General features: G+C 42.4%; 1 protein-coding gene across 1 annotated transcript; it reads left to right on the plus strand.

Annotated features, from left to right (window-relative positions):
- The first annotated feature begins 325 nt into the window (after nucleotides 1–325).
- Nucleotides 326–16,073, plus strand: LOC127159222 (ribonuclease inhibitor-like). The gene is made up of 3 exons (XM_051102113.1): nucleotides 326–387; nucleotides 1,249–1,422; nucleotides 15,717–16,073. Exons 1-3 carry the CDS (start codon nucleotides 326–328, stop codon nucleotides 16,039–16,041), a joined length of 561 nt encoding a protein of 186 aa, XP_050958070.1. The 3' UTR covers nucleotides 16,042–16,073.
- Nucleotides 16,074–17,939: the final 1,866 nt, after the last annotated feature.

The following is a 17,939-nucleotide window of genomic DNA, read 5'->3' on the forward strand; positions in this document are numbered from 1 at the left end:
TCCCATGTGAAAAGTGAAGAAGAACCAAGAGCTGAGAGGGACCCAGCTGAAGTCCTGCAATCTTTGGGGAATGGAAAGACAAGGCCGCAAGACCTGGCGCACGCTTAGGGAAGTCCTGAGTTCTAGCTCATCTTCTTAGGTTCTCCAAGAACCACTGACTGGCTGAGGCGAGTCATGAAGATGAATTCCAGGGTTGAGTGGAAATGTCTGGCTCTTTGTGGTCGAGAGCCACAGCTCTGTATGTTGGGCCTGTCGGGCCCGCCGGGCATGCCTTGTGCCGGCTCAGGCTCCCCGTGGGTTCCTCAACATGGGCAGCAATCGGAAGATGTTGCAGACGAAGAAGACAGAGAAGAGGAAGCAGAAGAAGAACAGAGGGGGCGGTCAACCGTTTGCCTTTAAGCTCTCTGGAGGCTGCGCCTCCAGGAGGTCCGCGAACCAATGGTAACTTTCACCTTTGGAGGGAAAGTTTACAACTCTTTGTCTGTGAGCATGGTATTTTGCATATGTAATTCTGTCTCCAGAACTCCAGCATATAGCTGGGTTGTTGGTTTTAAAGATTATTTGTTAAATGTAACAAATAACTGTATGTCTGATTGGTCCAGATGCTACAGCATGTAAAACTGATATTATTACATTTAGTTGACTACATTTTGCATTTGATCAAATAAGATCAAAATCTACTGAATCATCCTCAGTTTCCTCTCTCTCAGAAATTCCACTGATGAGACATTGGTTTGTGGTACATTAAAATAAAGGCTCTGAGATTTTGGTTAGTAGTTGATTTCCTTCATCTTGACAAAACCAGCTTGTAGATGCTATTGCTTTCTTCAGCATCTGCTGAGTTTGAGACAGCATCTTTGTATCATTTAGTCAAGGTACTCAATGCAGATAGTCTCTCAAGTAGGCCTTTTATGTGCAATGACTTTGAGAATAATGACTGAAGTGCAGCAACAAAAGCCTTCATGCAGGCAGTGTTATGAGTGTCAAACACAATAATGTCTTGATTAGCAATGCTTTAGATACTTCACAACAGCCAGGTGAAAGTATCTTGCCAAAAATGCATGCACCAGCATGCATAAGTAATCAAGCACTAAAATCTTCTCTGTTCATTTAAATAAATACAAACTTCCCTGCATTGATGTAACAGATGTTTTATGAAAAATTTAATTACTGAAACATTCATTTAAATTCGAAAGGAAGGCCATTTACTTGTTTTCATTATAGTTGTTTGTTTTGTTGTTTAAACAGGTTATGTGGATGTAATCTCACTGCTCAGTCTTGTAGGAGTTTATCATCAGTTTTACAATCCTCAAACTCTGTCCTGAGAGAGCTGGACCTGAGTAACAATGACGTGAGGGATTCTGGAGTGAAGCTTCTTACTGATGGACTGAAGAGTCCAAACTGTCAGCTGGAGATTCTGAGGTAAATGGTTTTCAATCAAATAAATTAACAAAATATGTAGTGTTTAAACTGTAAAGCCTATGTTAATTTACATGCAGGCAGCTCATGATTCAGTGTTTTTAGCTTCTCTTTGCATCAAACATCTATTTTATTTTAATCAAACATTTTTTTTGATTGGTCATCCTAATCACCTAATGACTAGATGATGATGATGATTATTATTCATTATTATTATTATTATCATCATCATCATCTCATCACTCAAGAGAGAACAAAGCAAGAAAGGAGATTTCCATGAATGCAATGCCATGAGCACATTCAGGGTTTATGTTACATATATATACAAACAAACAGCTCCTGAATACAAAAAAAAAAAAAAAAAAAAAAAAAACAACTGTTGATGTACATTGCAGATACACTCTTATACTCATGATGCTCCAGTAATGACGTCATAGGCTGTATTTACCCAGTAGACATGTTGTGTTTACACATGTGAATCAGACACCAGTACCACTAATGATGTTCCTCAAAGTCTCAATCCCAGATGTACTGTCTCGTTTCACTCTGCAGGGAACCATAATTACAGTTGTAACCTTCCTTTATTTACTTAAAATTAGACACTTTAGTCATGGAAAAACACACCACTATGATTGTTTTACTGCTTGTTCTTTATGTATATGTAGCCTACATTGCAATATATGGTTTCTTTCAGAGTACTGGTAATTTGGATTTGGTAATGTGAATATTTGACTGAATCTAAATTATTAATCACTGTAAATCAATGAATGAATCTGATCCATATTAAACCTTTTATACAACCGTGATCTGTAGGTTGAGACGATATGTGCTCTGAGCAGCGGTAATTTAAAACCAGAGCTTTCGTTTAGTTGTACACACATTTTACCTAGTTAATTATTCTAAATTGTATCATAAGTTAAGGAAACTGATTGGTACATAAAATATTGGGTAAATTGTCCAGGTATGGTGTTGTTCTTTTCTGAGACTCTTATTTTGATGATCTTTTCATCCTGTTGTATCTGAGTTCTCATTTTCTGTGTTTTTTATTTTTTTTTGAACAAGGTCTGTTTATTTAAGATTTACAATATGCAGAACAAAAAAACAAACAAACAAACAAACAAAAACATACCCCAACCCAGCCCTTTACCCATCAGACATAAAATATCAATTACTTAAGAAATACATTGAATACATAGACACAATTTAAAAAAAAAAAAAAAAAAAAACATTTTGGAATTGCATTCCTTACATGAATTTTCCAACAAATGACAAGAAAGGTTGCCAGATTGCAAAGAATTTCTGGATAGACCCTTGAAGAGAGTACCTAATTTTTTCCAGTTTAAGATATTACATGATCTCTTTAATCCAGTGAATAAAAGTAGGGGGGAAGGGGTCTTTCCATTTGAGCAGTATTAATCTTCTTTCAAGTAGTGTGCAGAAGGCCAACATTTTACAATCATAGCTACTTAGATGCATGTTTTGTGCTGTAACACCAAATACAGCAATAAAAGGAGATGGGTTGATTGGCAAACCTATTATTTCTGAGAATGCCTCAAAAATCAATTTCCAGAAGTTATACAAGCTTAGGCATGTCCAAAACATATGTAGGAGGCTTGTAGGAGGCTTGCAGGAGCCTGCCTACATCTGTCACAAATAGGGTCTACCTCTGGTCCAAATTTAGATAACCTAACCTTCGACCAATGGAGCCGGTGTACTATTTTGAATTGCACAACCACATGTCGTTGACATTTAGAAGATGAATAGATCTGTTTAATGATTTTCTGCCAGGTTACCTCTGAAATTTGTTCATTCAAATCTTCTTCCCATTCATTTTTTAAGTAATCTAAATCCGCCAGGCTATGTTCATTGAGGAGATTTAAAATTTTGCTTATGATTTGTTTTAAATCTTTCCCTACCTTAAAAATTGACTCTAACAGAGATGTAGGGGGATATGAAAGAAAACAATCAGTATGCGGGACCAAACAAATTCTGACTTGTAGATATCTAAAGAAATGGGACCGGGGAATCTTAAATCTGTTAACCAATTCATCAAAAGATGCAAAAGTATTATCTATATATAGATCTTGTAATATATTGATTCCACTCTTAACCCAAATATCAAAGGCTTTATCTAATATTGAGGGGGTGTGGTTTTTACTTAAGGGGGCATGTAAGGAGAGACTATGAAGGGCAAATGATTTTCTAAACTGATTCCAAATTTTTAGGGACTGTGTCACCATAGGATTCGAGGAATAGTGAGAGACAGGATCAAGCATTGGAAGTTCAGAGCACATTAAAGAATATAGAGAGACAGGTTTGCAGGAAAACGTCTCAAAGTTAAGCCACTTAAGGGCACCAGTTAGTCAGTCCTCTAATATTAGCCGTCCAGTAATATAACATAAAATTTGGAAGTGCCATGCCACCTGAGGTGCGAGGCTTTTGTAAAATACTTTTCCGGATCCGAGGATTTTTGTTATTCCAGATGAATGTGGATATGAGCTTATCTATGGAGTTGAAAAAGTATTTGATCAAAAAAATGGGAAGATTTTGAAACAAATAAAGGAACTTAGGCAATACAATCATCTTAATAGTATTAATTCTTCCATTTAGAGAGAGAGGTAGCAGATCCCATCGTTTAATATCTCATTTCAGACCTTCTATTAAGGGAAGGAAATTAGCTTTATAGAGGTCCTTATAATTATGTGTAGCCCAGATTCCTAAATATGTAATCTGTTTTGTTGTAACTTTGAAAGGAATCGAACTGAAAGAGATACATTTGGCAGCTGTATTAATTGCCATTAACTCGCTTTTTTGAAGATTTATTTTAAAGCCAGATATCCTACTAAATCTTTCCAATATGTTCAATAATTTATGGAGACCTGGCATTGGATCTGATAGGTACAATAATAAGTCATCTGCATAGAGCGAAACTTCACACTCTATTTCTCCCCTAGGAATTCCTTTAATAGAACTATCTTGCTGTATGGTTATTGCCAGTGGCTCGATTGCAAACACAAGCGGGGACAGAGGGCAGCCTTGTTTGGTGCCTCTCTGTAAACTAAATAGGGCAGATCTATTATTGTTGGTGCGAACTGCTGCCATTGGAGAGGAATAGAGGGTTTTAATCCACGATATGAAATTAGGGCCAAAACGTCTAGGTTACGTACGTAACCCTCGTTCCCTGAAGGAGGGAATGGAGACGTTACATATGGGAACTCGCTTGAGTGACCAATCACCTCTGAGCTTTATAGAAAAGGCCAATGAAATTGGCGAGTGGAGTTTGCACGTAACGCCACTCCCCCGTACATACGGGTATATAAGATGGCGGCGTGCATCCACTCATTCAGGTTTTTGCTGAGGAGCCGAGCCGCAGCCCAGCATCAGCGCAGCCTAGGGTTGTGGCAGGGGATGAAACGTCTCCGTTCCCTCCTTCAGGGAACGAGGGTTACGTACGTAACCTAGACGTTCCCCTTCAGTCGTTTCACTACGACGTTACATATGGGAACAGACCCATGGAAAAGGCCACAACCCTAAGGCCGCGTTACGCAAGACACCAAGTGTTGACAGGCGGACGTGTCAGAAAGTGGAGTCAATACGAAACCTTCCCAACACCCTGGGGGCCAATATTTAGGGGGGCCCCACAGGGGTGCCAGTTGTACTGAAGCATGGGTTGGGGGGGCGGAGCACATGTGGTTTAGGCATGTGGAATAAAGAATTTGAATACATCTCTCTTGTTATAGATATATGAGAGAAAACACAGCCTTCTGGCTGACTGTGGAAAAATACTGAGACATGTTGCCACAACCTTCTGGGCGAAGGAGACCCAGTCGGAGCATCTAGTCCTGACTGCAGGGCATGGAGGACCCAGGGTTCACCGGAGGGAACATACTGGGAGATAGCGCACGGATCCCGTGGGAATGGCGCAGCAAGCCGACACCTGCCGGCCTCCCGCAGATTACCTGATGTTTACTTTAACACACGGGAGGACACGGGCTCGACGCGGAGATTATAAAATCTCGCGAAGGTGTTAGGTGTCGCCCAGCCCGCAGCTCTGCAGATGTCTGCTAGCGAGGCGCCGTGCGCCAGCGCATAGGAGGCAACACTCCGAGTGAGCTCGAACTCCTAGGGGGCACGGCTCCCCCTGGCTTTCATAGGCCAGGGAGATGGCATCTACCACCCAATGGGCCAACCTCTGCTTGGAGACAGCATTTCCCTTCTGCTGTCCTCCGAAACAGACAAAGAGCTGCTCGGATCGTCTGAAGCTTCGGGTGCGGTCCACGTAAACCCGTAAGGCACGAACGGGACACAGCAACGCTAAGGCCGGGTCTGCCTCCTCCGGGGGCAGAGCTTGCAGGTTCACCACCTGATCCCGGAAGGGTGTGGTGGGAACCTTGGGCACATAGCTGGGCCGGGGTCTCTGGACAACGTGAGAATCAGCCGGCCCGAACTCCAGGCACGCTTCGTTGACAGAGAAGGCTTGTAGGTCCCCAACCCTCTTGATGGAGGCGAGCGCGGTCAGGAGCGCTGTCTTAAGTGACAGGAACTTAAGCTCGACTGAAACCAGCGGCTCGAAGGGAGGTCCCCGCAGGTCCCGAAGGGCGACGGAGAGATCCCAAGAGGGTACGAGGTGCGGTCTAGGGGGATTAACCCTTCTCGCACCTCTGAGGAACCTCACGACCAGTTGATGCTTCCTGATGGATGCTCCATCGACTGCAGAGGTGCTGAAGCACCAAGTCCCTGTGTTCGCACAACAGATCTCGCGAGTGAGCCATGATGAGCCAGTCGTCGAGATAGTTGAGGATGTGAATGCCCTTCCGCCATAGCGGGTTCAGGGCACCCTCCGCGACCTTCGTAAAGATGCGGGGGGACAGGGACAGGCCAAATGGGAGCACCTTGTACTGATACGCTCGACCCTCGAAAGCAAACCGTAGAAAGGGTCTGTGTCGAGGCAAAATCGAGATGTGAAAGTACGCGTCCTTCAGGTCTATGGCTGCAAACCAATCCTGGTGTCGAACGCACGAAAGGATGCGTTTTGAAGTGAGCATTTTGAACGGCAGCCTGAGAAGGGACCGATTCAACACTCCAGTAATGACGTCCAGGATTGGTCGTAACCCACCGCTCTTCTTGGGCACGATGAAGTAGGGGCTGTAGAACCCCGACTTCATCTCGGCTGGAGGGACAGGCTCGATTGCGTCCTTCGCCAGTAAGACTGCAATCTCCGCACGCAGGACAGAGGCATCCGTGTCCGAGCAGACAGAAGTGAAAAGGATGCCCCTGAACTTGGACTGGACCAGAAGGATGAACGTCCTGGAGAGCAATCTGGCCGCGCTGGGCAGCACTTACCTTCTTCCCAGGTTCCCGCGCTGGCGAATGTTGGTTCCGAGTCCAAACCCGAGGAGACATCTTGTCGCTCAGGAACAGATCCCAGGGCACTTGGCCCAGAGATGTGGAAAAATGCTCTTTCTGTGAGTGGGTGGGTACCGCCGACCCATAGGTCGACGGCGGCTGAACACACAGAAGGTCCCGGCCCTCCTCCGGGAGCGGGGGCGCAGATGTTGTCGTCCCCCGAAGAGCAGCTTCCATCATCTCTGGGCTGCCCGTGTCAGGGGCGCCGCGCAGATCTGCAGGTATTGGTTTTGGTGGACCCCTGAGCAGCGGGCAGCGCCGCTCCCCTGTGGCGGCCACAACGTCTGGCGGCGAGGGCCGCATCATGGGCCTCAGCCGGAGACGGAGCAGGTTGTTCTTGCTTCTTGGGGGCCGCAGGGGGACGCCCTAAGCGACGAGCAGGCTGAGGCTGGGCACCCAGGGACTTCCTGGTAGTCTCACTCCGGGGCAAGATGTGTTTAATTGCCTCGGTCTGCTTCTGGACTGCCGAGAACTGCTGGGCAAAGTCCGGGAGCGTCGGGAAAGCGTGCTTTGTCGACATCTGCCATCTGCGCCAGGTTCAGCCAGAGGTGGCGTTCCTGGACCATGAGCGTGGACATCACCTGACCAAGGGACCGCGCCGTGACTTTAGTCGCCCGGAGGGCGAAGTCAGTTGCCGCACGCAGCTCCTGCTTCACCGCTTGGTCAGGACTACCCTTGTGCAGTTCTTTCAACGCCTTGGCCTGGTAGACCTGCAGGGTGGCCATGGCGTGCAGGACAGTGGCGGCCTGGCCCGCAGCACTGTAGGCTCTGCCGGTGAGAGCCGACAAAAGCCTACAGGCTTTGGACGGGAGGCGCGGAGAGCCCCGCCAGGTGGCGGCGTCTTGCGGGCATAAATGCACCGCAACCGCACGCTCAACCTGAGGGACCCCCGCGTACCCCTTGGCCGCCCGCCATCAAGGGTAGCGAGGGCTGAGGAGGTAGGACGCGAACGAGCCGAATAAGGGCCCGCCACGCCCTGACCAGCTCATCATGCACCTCCGGGAAGAAAGGCACTGGGGGCGAGCGCGGCGGTGCCACAGACCTCGTCCCCAGAAACCAATCGTCCAGCCTCGAAGGATCGGGAGGAGGCACCTTCGGGACCTCCAGCCCGATCCCCTCGGCGGCCCAGAGGAGCATAGCCGACAGTTCAGCGTCCACCTCGGACGGGGCAGCGACCGCGGAGGGGCGCCGCTCCGCCGAAGCGTGCTCTTCATCTGCCGACCGTTCACCCTCTGATGCTGAGATAGACATCTCTTCCTCCAAGGGAGCACCAAAAGAGACGCTGGGCCCGCTTGTAGACGGGGGAGCGGTCTGTTTGGGCATCACCACGGGACCACGCGGTGGAGCGGAAGCCCGCGGGGTTTTGCCCGGCGGAACATTCTGCACCGTCACCTGGAGGTCCCCCAAGCGCCTCGCCTCGCCTTTACGGCTCGACGAACTGCGGCGGGAAGACGACGAGGGGAGCCGCCTCGCGAACGAGAGGCGGGACCTCAACGTGGCTATGGACATACGCTCGCAATAAGCGCATGAACCATCCACAAACGCTGCCTCAGCGTGCGCTCGGCCCAGGCACGTGAGACAGCGATCATGACCGTCTACGGAGGTGAGGAAACTACCGCACCCAGAAACGCACGGTCGGAAAGCCATACCGGGACAATGACTCTCAACGACCGTAAGGAAATTGCTCTTTTAGATCCCGGTTCGCCCAGGGAGGACGGCACAAACTGTGTGGTCAGAACTCGCTGGTGTGCGAGGAAAGCCGGCACGTTCCTGACGCAGGCAGTCGGCTCGCAGGATCTATGAACTGCAGCGATGATATCAGATGCGCTGGTTTGTGGTAGAGAGAGCGTAACTCTGTTGCAGGAGTTTGATTAGTATGCAAGCTCGTTGCGGTGAGGCTCCGAAGCGAAAATCTGAATGAGTGGATGCATGCCGCCATCTTATATACCCGTATGTACGGGGGAGTGGCGTTGCGTGCAAACTCCACTCGCCAATTTCATTGGCCTTTTCTATAAAGCTCAGAGGTGATTGGTCACTCAAGCGAGTTCCCACATGTAACGTCGTAGTGAAACGACTGAAGGGAAACCAAATTTTCCCGAAGTGCAGAAAAGGTAGTCCCACTCCACCCAATCAAATGCCTTTTCAGCATCAAGCGATACCAAAACCTCTGGTATGTTGGGTGGTGAGGGAATATAAATAATATTTAAAAGACTCCTAATATTAAAAAAAAGAGTACCGGTTCTTCATAAAGCCAGTCTGATAACCCGAACGAAATAATGGTAACAAGTCTTGAGACGTCGGGCTAGCAATTTTGCAAGAATCTTAACATCTGTTTAAGAGGGAAATCGGATGATAGGAACTACACTGAGATGGACTCTTATCTTTCTTCAAAATGAGAGAAATAGTTGCTTCACGCATAGTTGGGGGGAGAGAATTTGAGAACAAAGATTCTTTAAATACAGCAAGGAGCAAAAGGGGCAAGTTTGTCTGAAAATTTTTTAAAGATAGAAAGCCGTCTGGCCCTGGCGACTTGCCATGTTGCATACATGTAATTGCATCTATAATATCTTCTACCACAATATTTTTGTCTAGATCAGATGCCAAATCTGGGTTCAACTTGGTAATATCCAAACTATGAAAAAAATTGTCTATATCAGATTTATCATCTGGTGGTTCTGAAGCATAAAGGGCAACATAATAGCGATGGAAACATGAGTTTATCTCCACATGATCTACGTGTTTTTGGCCTTGTTCATCATTAATTTTCAAAATGTACTGATTAGCAGTCTTCTGACGCAACTGATGTGAAAAAATTTTCTCAGCCCTTTCCCCATGTTCATAAGTGTAACAAGACTCCAGGGAAGCGTGTAAGATCCAGATGCAAGCTTTATTGAACACAGAGTAGTCAAGACAGGCAGGGTCGATCTCCAGACAAACAGTAATTATGGGCAAGGCGAGAGCGTAAATCCAATAAAACAGGCAATGGGTCAAAATACCAGAGAGAGCAGTCCAAAGTAACAAATGAACAAGGCTATGAAACTAGAGAAAAACTATGGCAATGAAGCTAGACAAAACTATGGCAAAAAACAAGGCAAAACGATGACTAAAAAACAAAACCGTGGAATTAACAAAACAAGGCAATGAAATCAGGAAAACGCTTAGTAGAGTCCGCACAGCAAAACAATACTTTGTGCTGTCTGTTTGGTTAAATGGCCACCAAACAGGAAGTAACCCATGAAGCAGCAGAGGGAGCGGTAACAGACAGTCCATGGGTGAGGGCTTCCTCTGCTGGCGTGGCGTTACAATAAGAAATATGTCTAGATTTTAGAATAAGGTTTTCTGCTTTATGTGTCAAACTCTGTCTTAAGAATCAGACGTTGTTTAAGTATATCATCAGATGGTGAATAGCTGTATCTAATATCTAATTTCAAAATATTGTCCGTCAGCTGTCTAAGGCGTTCAGCAGCGGCTTTCCTCTGCATTGAACCATAAGAAATGATCTGCCCCCTTAAATATGCTTTCAATGTTTCACAAATTGTTAAAAAAGACATCCCCTGGGTCTTATTGTGGGACAGAAAAGATCAATCTCTGATTTGATGAAGTTGACAAGGATTTCATCAGAAAGAAGGAGAGGATTAAGTCTCCATGGGCGGTAATCAGAATCCACGCCTGGAATGCGCAACTTCAGTTTCAAAGGGGCATGGTCCGAAATAACTATGGATTGATATTCACATTCAACAACCATATGAAGTTTATCATTGATAAAAAAAATAATCTATTCATGAAAATGGGTTATGAACCGGAGAAAAAAAAAAGAGTAACCCCTAGAAGTAGGGTTCCTGAACCGCCAGATGTCAGTTAAACCATATGTCTGAAGAAAAAGATTTACTGTTTGGGAAGACTTAGATTCAGGGCAGATTCTAGATGAACTGCGATCTAGTTTTGGAGAAAGGGCACATATTATATCTCCCCCTAAGATAAGGTGGTGAGTATCTATATTTGAAATTCGGGAAAAGGTATTAGTAAAGAAAATATTATCATCCCAGTTTGAGGCATAAATGTTCATTAGAATAACAGGGATTATAATCTGCCCATCACAATGATAAAACGTCCCATGGGGTCTGAGTCTATTTTAGACATTACAAATGGTATATTCTTATGCACTATAATTGCTACCCCCCTCGTCTTGGAATTAAATCTTGAATTAAATGTTTGCCCTATCCATCCTCCTGTTAGTCTAGACTCGTCTGTTACCCTGAGATGGGTTTCTTGGAGAAACGCTATGTCAGTCTTCAAATAATCAAGGTGTAAAAGTACTTTTTTTCCATTTCACAGGATGATTTAAAGCTTTTACATTCCAACTAATGAAATTAATCATGCACCCTGCACTTCCCATTGAACTGGTGTTAGCCATTAAGAAATTTAATAAACAAAGCACTGAGATTACAACCCCATAAAACAGGACAATGAGACTTTGAATTAAAAAGACAAAAAATAAACCATTTAAACAAATTAAGTCTGATAGGTCCCCAAGCCCAGTCACCTAAATGAACCTGGTGACTATAACATCCAGTGCAAGATGTGCCATAAATTATATTATGGCAAAGGAGAACCACTTTAGTGTCTGATAAACCAACCCCTGTCTAGCCCCCTAATTGTAAAAAAAAAAATAAAAAAAAAAAAATAATAATAATAATAATAATAGTAATAACGCTTCACATTGTATCAACAGTGAACAGCAACAGTGGATCTTTATGAATGTTTTATATATACATCCCTTAGAACACCAATTGTCTAATGTGGAGCATTGTCATTTCAAAATACACAAAAGTCCAAATGTCTCTTATAACTGTTTAAATGGAGCGAATGACATCTCTGTGCTCTCACCTTTTAAGGAAAATAAAAAATAGAGATGTATATTAAAAGTTCTATATTATGAGACCAAGGATCCGGATAGTAAATTAGAAAAAAAAGCCTCAATGTTTTACGCACTGATCCTTGTCCAAAAAAAAAAAAAAAAACTGAATGCACTGAACACAGTCACTTTGCTGTTTCCTCATTTTGAATCATGGACCTCACGTAGGCCATTGCTTTTTCCGGATCCAAAAAATCCTTACTGTCTCCCTTGTAAGAAATTTGAAATCGAGCTGGAAACATTATCCTGTATCGAACATCAAAGTTTGCCTCGGAGCAAATTCCGAACATCATTGAAAGCAGCCCATGCTCTGGCCACACTCGCGGTGTAGTCTGGAAAGATGGCGTTTGGCTCACCTTTGTATCGGAGCGGCCCTTGTTCTCGGGCTCGGCGGAGGACTTCAACGCAATCCTGGTAATAGTGAAGATTGGCGATAATTACCCGGAGCTTTCCGTTTGGCTTCTTAGGTGTTAGACTTCTGTGCGAACGGTCGAGTCTAGGCTTAAAACTTCTTTCAGCAGCTTGGAGGCTGCAACGGTAGAACTCAAACCATGTGACACAACGCAGCCACAATAGCGCTGTATGACACATGTATCACTTCTATATAATTTTTCCCTTTTTATTATTAATATTCACAAATGTGCTCACTGTATTATGAAATATCTGATATTCTGATTTTGAAATATGTGCAAGTAAATGTATTTGGAGGTTTAAACACTTTTATTATCAGCATGTTAGCTGAATCCGAGCTGAATCCGCTGAATCCGAGCTGTGGGATTTACAAAACGCAAATTCATCCTCTCCTCCCGAAAAACATTAAAGTAAGTCTCTGGTGAATTTGGAGAAGAGCAGAGTGAACTTTATAGTTACGTACACTATGTGTATATGGTATCAATAAAACATGTTGTCAGATAACATTTGTAAGGATCATTATTGCGGCTTCCATAGACATCGGTGTGTATTTTGCTAACTATAAATGCATCGTTTTACTAGGACTTATGTGTATTTAAATGTCTGGAACCTAAAATAAGCATGTATATGGTTGAAAACACGGAATAGTTGTGATAATATGACAAGCGCTCAGTGCATCCGATCTGGCTCAGCGCCAGCCAAAACAGATTTGAATTCAGCAGTTGATCACGTGACGCGCTGAACGTTTGAATCACACTGGTGTGATCGTACGCTTCAGGGACCAGCCAAGAATGATCACACTGGTGTGATCGTACGCGTGAAAGGGTTAATTTCTAATTAGAATAAGTTACCAATCAAATGAAATCAGTATTAACAAAATTAATTTGCACTACAGAGATGGCAAAGAACATAAAAGTGGCATGTAGGTGTGTTTACAGATCTCAAGTAGGCAAAACTGTACAAAATTGCACAAAGTCACACTTGTGGTGTTCCTGGTCAAAAATGACTGGACTCCAAACGAGGTTCCTACTCTCAGATAAATGAGGCCTATGATTAATCAGATGCAAATAGAAACACAAAACCAGTCCTAAATGAAAGAAAACAAGTTGACAAAAAGAATGAATCCAATATTTGGTGAAAATATAACATAATGAAAGATTTATATCAATTGTTTGGAGTCCGGTCATTTTTGACCAGGAACACCACAACTGTGTCAGGAATCCGAACACAACCAGAGGGTTAAATCAATATCAGATCTGCAAACTCCCTTAACAGTTAATAAAAGTTGTCACTCATCTTAGTTCATCATGATCTCACAAAGTTAGATTTTAATTAATGAAGCTCCCTACACTGCACAGTGAATCTCTTATGTACACCATGTCTGCACTTAGTTTGTTATAATGAGAGGATTTGTGAGCTTGCATAACTCAGCACTGAACAAAACTCTGGTGTTTTGAGCAGTGAGTGGATTCTGATTAACACTGTGTTCAAGGAATGAGATATGACATATATGAGAAATATCTGTGATACATTACCTAACGCTGCAAAAATGTGCTGAAAGTAGAAACCTTTGATGCTCCCCTGAGTCACTCACACTGGTGCTCCTAAATATTTTTACATGGTAAGTAGTAGTTGCTTACTACTTACCACACTACACTACATGCAGTAGTTTTTGTAGTAGTTTTTAGTCACAAATGTAACTGAAATGGTTGCACTGTATGGCCCTGCAAATCAGTTTACAAAAGTTACAAAGTTAAATAATATGCATTTGTTGCATTTTCTTGTTAGAAATACAGTTATTTTGCAATAAGTCAACCTTTAAAGGGATAGTTCACCCAAAAATAAAAAATTGATGTTTATCTGCTTACCCCCAGGGCATCCAAGATGTAGGTGACTTTGTTTCTTCAGTAGAACACAAACGAAGATTTTTAATTCAAACCGTTGCAATCTGTCAGTCATATAATGACAGTCAATGGCTACCAAATCTTTGAGAAAAAAAATAAACAAACAAAGCCAAATTAAGCCCTGCGACTCGTGACGATACACTGATGTCCTAAAACACAAAATGATCAGTTTGTGCGAGAAACTGAACAGTGTTTATATAAATTTTTACCTCTGATTCACTGCTATGTCCTACTGTCCTGAGCACAAACGTAATCTTTTAGCTTTAAATCAGTTTGAACAATCAGGATAAGTGCAAGTAAATACCATTTTGAATAGTCGTCATACTGTCATGAATCTGGTCAGTGACCTTCGGTCTGCTCACCACCAGATGTCGCTCTCACTCTATCATATCACACAAACTGTTGCATTGCACCCCGGACTACTACTCTCATCATCCATGGCGCTGATTGCATCAACACCTGTGGCCAATCGGGACAAACTCAGGTGCCCTATATAAGCCCCAGACTTTTCCCGTGTCTCACGGAGTATTGTGTATTTCTGTGTTGTTTACGTTGTTGTTTCGAGTTCCCTAGTTCCCTGTGTTTAGCTTTCTTGCCCGGCCATTTCGTCTTGTCTGTCTTGCCGCCTGCCCTCTGGACTTTTGCTCGTTTTATGGATTATCCCCTCGCTTTTCCCCTTTTAGATTACGTTCACCACGGACCCACGCCTATTTCACGGACTACTCTTGTGCCTCACCCCAACATACCTGTTTGTTATCATTTCGACCCTGCCTGTTTTCACTATGTCTCTGTCTCGTCCTAAGAATAAAAGCTTGCATTTGGATCCGCTCGCCTCTTTCCCCTCGTTACACATACCCACAATCTCTGTGCAATGTAAACAATGAGTGACGTATAAGTGCAGATTGCTTCCGGTGCTTGCGTATACTAAGTCAGAGCGCGTACACGTCACGCGGCATGTGCTGTGTGTGCTCAGGGCAGTAGGACATAGCGGTGAATCAGAGGTTAAAAATGATATAAATACTGTTCAGTTTCTTGCACAAACTGATCGTTTCATGTCTTAAGACATCAGTGTATTGCCACGAGTTTCAGGGATTAATTTGGTTTTGTTTGTGTGGGTTTTTCTTTTACTCTCAAAGATTTGGTAGCCATTGACTGCCATTATATGACTGACAGACTACAACGGTTTGAGTTAAAAAATCTTCATTTGGGTTCTACTGAAGAAACAAAGTCACCTACATCTTGGATGCCCTGGGGGGAAAGCAGAGAAACATCACATTTTCATTTTTGGGTGAACTATCCCTTTAAGAATAAACAGAAGCTGGTTTCTTCAGTAATAGGTGGAAATAATACACAAAAGGCGATTTCACTCTTCACCTATTAATCTGTTTTTTTTACGTGATTAATAGAAAATAAGAAAATATAGAAAATGACATCAAATAGATAAAAACAGAAAGTTATTTTAAACTGTATTTTTAAGTGATGTTTTTTTTTCCAGTAACACTGGTGACAACTCTGGACAGCATTTCCATCATATGATTTATAATGTGTATATTTTTTCATTTTACATTTGTTTATAACACAACTATATAGGAATAATTTGTGGCTAAAATGTGTGAAAGAGATTTGTCTGATTGTCACATGGACTATTGCTGTGTTTTCAGATTGTCTGGCTGTATGGTCACAGAGAAAGGCTGTCGTTATGTGTCTTCAGCCCTGAGTTTAAACCCCTCACACCTGAGAGAGCTGGATCTGAGCTACAATCACCCAGGAGATTCAGAAGTCAAACTACTCACTGAAAAACTGTTGGATTCAACCTGCTCACTGGACAAACTCAAGTATGTCTACCAGGAAGATTTTAGACTTTTCTATGTCAGCTCCTCAGTGACTATGTGCTACATATATACTGTACACATATACTCATATTTACATATTATACGTATATACACACACATACACACACATTTATATACTGTGTGGAAATCTTAGGCTACTAGTATTTTCACCAGCTAAAAATATGGTTTAATGTGTTATCTCTATCTTCTGCTGTAGTGTCAGTAGAATATAACAGCCAGTGCTCCACACAGAGATCTGATCCCATCATCATCTGGAATGACATGAAGAAACAAAAAACAGACAATTCAGTTGAACTGTGATAATGTCTCCAAGGTGCTTCAAGAAACCTACCTGCAAAACTACCTGAAAAAGTGTACATTTTCTGTTTCTTCATGTCATTCCAGACAGACTGAATGATGATGGGATCAGATCTCTGTGTGGAGCACTGGCTGTTATAACCTACAATTAATAGAGATAGAAAATAGAAATAAGACAGAAATAACTGTCATTAAACCATTCTCTCCCTCTCTCTCTCTCTCTCTCTCTCTCTCTCTATATATATATATATAATGATTCATTTTTTCAGTTTAACATAATTAAAATATTTAACACAGTTAATGCAGGGGCAGGGATAGGGTTAGACACTCCACTCACAACTAGGCCTGTCACGTTTATTAAATAACGTCTGATCGCGGTTATTTCATCTAACTACGGTCAATTGAGACAGCCACGATTATTGTGCACAGAGTCATTGTGTTCTGTTTATGTTTGTTCAAGCTGCTTCACAGAGTGCGTGCTGTCTGTGTTGCCATGATCACTCTTTACAAGCGCTTTTTGGGCTTGTGTTTAAACTTAGATGGAGAAGCAATCGGGTTTATGGAGCTATCAAACTCCATCAGACACGAGTCATTATATTTTGGTCTTATTTTTAGCCCAAAGCATTTGGATTTACTTTGTTTTTTATGGTTTCTACCAAGATCAAAACAGCTTATACTACTATTTCAGCTATTCTGTTTTGTATGTAATGGCAAAGTGATCATATTTTGTTTAGTTTTTTTTATTAAGTTAATTTAGAAAAACGTTTGGAGCACGTTTTGTTTGTTAAATGTTTTTATTTTAAAAAGTAATGAACAGCGGCCAGCGGAAGACTGTTTTATTGCCTTCTCAAATCATCACGACTTGCCTAAAATAAAATCTATAGATGTAAAATCAGTTCAAGTATATAAAAATACTAGTTTAAACATTAAACGTAGATAAATGTGCATATCCAAACATTTGTGCGGGGAGTGGAAGCTGAAGCGTGCTTTGACATGGAGGCGCCACTTGATTTTTTTTTTTCTTTGGAAAATTTACCATTTTTCTCACAAAGGTAAGAGTTATACATCATTTGGAACTGTAAATGGTCCACTTTTATTTGTGTGCGCTCACAATATTAACAAAACGCTACAAACAGTGCTTTTATAAAGCTTTCTGCCGCCTCGTTCTTGAACAGGAGCGCGAATCCAAATAATTACCACATGGAAACTGTAATACAACAAACTTTCAACAAAACAATATGAACTGGGAGCCAATGTTTACTAACTAGTGTGACACAGACATTATTAACTGATATTTTCTCCATGTTTTTGGGCATTTGTTACATGTTTAGTAAGGAAGGTAGGGGAGTGATAGAATGGGGAATAAAATCCAATAAATATCTTGGATCAGATGGGTTAATACACTAACAGTTCTTGATCTATTGTTTAAACACAGTTTCAAAGAAAATTAAATTGTCAGTATACTTCATACTAATGAAAAAACCACTGTTTCAAAAAAGTTTGGTTGTTGTCTAAAATGTAAATAAACAAATGCAATGATTTCCAAATTATTAAAATCCTACTTACCTGAAAACAGTACAAGAACAACATACATTATTTCATTTATTTATTTATATATTTAATTCTGTGCAACTACACGAATTGGTCTCCTCAGTCCAAACAATGTCTTGAACAGAACAGCTGAGGAAAAAAAAAAAGTAAAAATTATAACTTCATATAATGAACTGTAGGTAA

Source organism: Labeo rohita, unplaced genomic scaffold (genome assembly GCF_022985175.1).
Source record: "Labeo rohita strain BAU-BD-2019 unplaced genomic scaffold, IGBB_LRoh.1.0 scaffold_200, whole genome shotgun sequence".
NCBI lineage: Eukaryota > Metazoa > Chordata > Actinopteri > Cypriniformes > Cyprinidae > Labeo > Labeo rohita.